The sequence below is a fragment of the Plectropomus leopardus genome, unplaced genomic scaffold (genome assembly GCF_008729295.1).
Source record: "Plectropomus leopardus isolate mb unplaced genomic scaffold, YSFRI_Pleo_2.0 unplaced_scaffold1857, whole genome shotgun sequence".
NCBI classification, from domain to species: domain Eukaryota; kingdom Metazoa; phylum Chordata; class Actinopteri; order Perciformes; family Serranidae; genus Plectropomus; species Plectropomus leopardus.
The window spans coordinates 1-2,208 of NW_024620019.1; the positions used below are offsets into that span (position 1 = coordinate 1).

Here is a 2,208-nt window from a genome sequence, read left to right on the forward strand (position 1 = left end):
TGGGGGAAGTGACATCATCGGCTGATGCTGCATTCAGGTGCCGTCTGAAGGTCGTAGTTTCTGAGCTGTTTGATGAGTTTTGATAAAGTGGAACGACATGAAGCTGCAGAGAAGATGAGCTGTTCACACTTTATTTTTATATTTGAGTTATTTTTTATATATATGTTAGATATTATATTTCGGATATATTTAGTCTCAGCAGTTCTCATTAATAACATGTTACACTTCACATGTGAGCTAAAATTAATATTTAATGTGAATTAATTAAAAGTTTCTTCCTGTTGACCAAACATTCACTTCTGCCGCCATGTTTCTGCATCTATGACGTCACATTGGTGACTCGTGCTATAAATTTATCTCTGAGCTGTTTTTTGGCGGGAAAGTCGTGACATCACGTGAACACAGCACGATACTGGATTTAAAACCCTGTGACATCACAAACAGCGGTGATGTCACAGGGAGGAAGTCACGTGACTCACTGTCTGAAGTTGAAGAGCGGCATGGTGACCCAGCCCAGAGCCTCCACGCTGCGCCGCTGCTTCCCCTTGTCCTCTGCGCCGCCCGGCGGCGGCAGACAGCTGGCATACAGCGTCACCGTCAGCTGGGACTCTCTGGGCAGCTGGTTGATCTGCACTGGGAAACACACCCTGCAGAGACACGGGGGACAGACAGAGAGACACGGGGACAGACAGAGAGACAAATGTGAGGAAGAGTCCAACAGTATGTTGTTTATTTAAACCTAAAGAACCTAATCAGAGTGTCTCTCTGTCCCACAGGTGGACACAGACTGGGGGACACAGACAGGGGGACACAGACTGGGGGACACAGTCAGGGGGACACAGACAGGGGGACACAGACAGGTGGACACAGACTGGGGGACACAGTCAGGGGACATCAGGACAAACCTTTGGTCCCACACCACCAGGTGGAACAGGTATTTGCTGACTGACTGTTTGCTGGTGTGCTGCGGCGCGCAGAGCTCCGCCCCTCCATGAGTCAGAGAGCAGGACAGGAAGAAACCCTCGTAACTGACCAATCAGAGAGCAGGACAAGGACATGATGTCAGGATGATGTCAAACCACGGTGTGTGTGGTTGTGTGTGTGTGTGTGTGTGTGTGTGTGTGTGTGTGTATGTGTACCTGGCGGCCCAGGTGATGGGGATGCGGTGCGCAGCATAAATGTTAAAGGAGAGCACGTTGGTGACGAGGCCTGCCTCCTGCACCGGTGCCGTACTGCTGCGGCTCGGCGCCGTCGGGTGGAAGTTGGCGTTGAACGTGCTGCAGTACAGCTCCACCAGGTCCAAGATGGCCGCTGTCAACCTCTCCACCACTTTCTCTGTGAGAAAAACACCACGTGCCATGTTAGGACTAATGACGTGTTTTTGTCCTGTTGTTGACATGTTGTTGGCATGTTGTTAGCATGTTGTTGGGATGTTGTTGACATGTTTTTGTCATGTTGTTGACATGTTGTTGGCATGTTGTTGGCATGTTGTTGACATGTTTTTGTCCTGTTGTTGACATGTTGTTGACACGTTTTTGTCACGTTGTTGACATGTTGTTGGCATGTTGTTGGCATGTTGTTGACATGTTGTTGGCATGTTGTTGACATGTTTTTGTCCTGTTGTTGACATGTTTTTGTCATGTTGTTGACATGTTGTTGGCATGTTGTTGACATGTTGTTGGCATGTTGTTGACATGTTGTTGGCATGTTCTTGACATATTGTTGACATGTTTTTGTCATGTTGTTGACATGTTGTTGGCATGTTGTTGACATGTTGTTGGCATGTTCTTGACATATTGTTGACATGTTTTTGTCATGTTGTTGACATGTTGTTGGCATGTTGTTGACATGTTGTTGGCATGTTCTTGACATATTGTTGACATGTTTTTGTCATGTTGTTGACATGTTGTTGGCATGTTGTTGACATGTTGTTGACATGTTTTTGTCATGTTGTTGACATGTTGTTGGCATGTTGTTGACATGTTTTTGGTGTATAAGAGAGGGAGAGGAGGGGGAGTACAGGTCTCTGGTGGACAACTTTGTGGAGTGGTCTGAACATAATCACCTGAGGCTGAATGTTAACAAGACCAGAGAGATGGTGATCGACTTCAGGAAGAAGAGGACGTCTTCACAGCCTTTACAGATCCGGGGGGAGACTGTGGAGGAGGTGGAGGCCTACAAATATCTGGGTGTGGTGATCGACAACAG

At 47.2% G+C, this 2,208-nt stretch overlaps 1 protein-coding gene across 1 annotated transcript; it reads right to left on the reverse strand.

Moving 5' to 3' along the window:
* Window positions 1–381: 381 nt before the first annotated feature.
* Window positions 382–1,360, reverse strand: LOC121965092 (phosphatidylinositol 4-phosphate 3-kinase C2 domain-containing subunit beta-like). Its single transcript, XM_042515260.1, has 3 exons — window positions 1,140–1,360; window positions 906–1,028; window positions 382–647 (listed from the first exon to the last, which is right to left on the reverse strand). Exons 1-3 carry the CDS (start codon window positions 1,358–1,360, stop codon window positions 476–478), a joined length of 516 nt encoding a protein of 171 aa, XP_042371194.1. The 3' UTR covers window positions 382–475.
* Between the last annotated feature and the right edge of the window lie 848 nt (window positions 1,361–2,208).

What these genes read in the sequence shown, in the direction of transcription:
- LOC121965092 (XM_042515260.1), bottom strand. Translation starts at nt 1,360, where the DNA reads ATGGCACGTGGTGTTTTTCTCACAGAGAAAGTGGTGGAGAGGTTGACA. An exon ending in CCCATCACCTGGGCCGCCAG is followed by an intron (nt 1,029 to 1,139) that starts GTACACATACAC and finishes CTGATTGGTCAG; the next exon opens with TTACGAGGGTTTCTTCCTGT. An exon ending in CTGGTGGTGTGGGACCAAAG is followed by an intron (nt 648 to 905) that starts GTTTGTCCTGAT and finishes GTGTCTCTGCAG; the next exon opens with GGTGTGTTTCCCAGTGCAGA.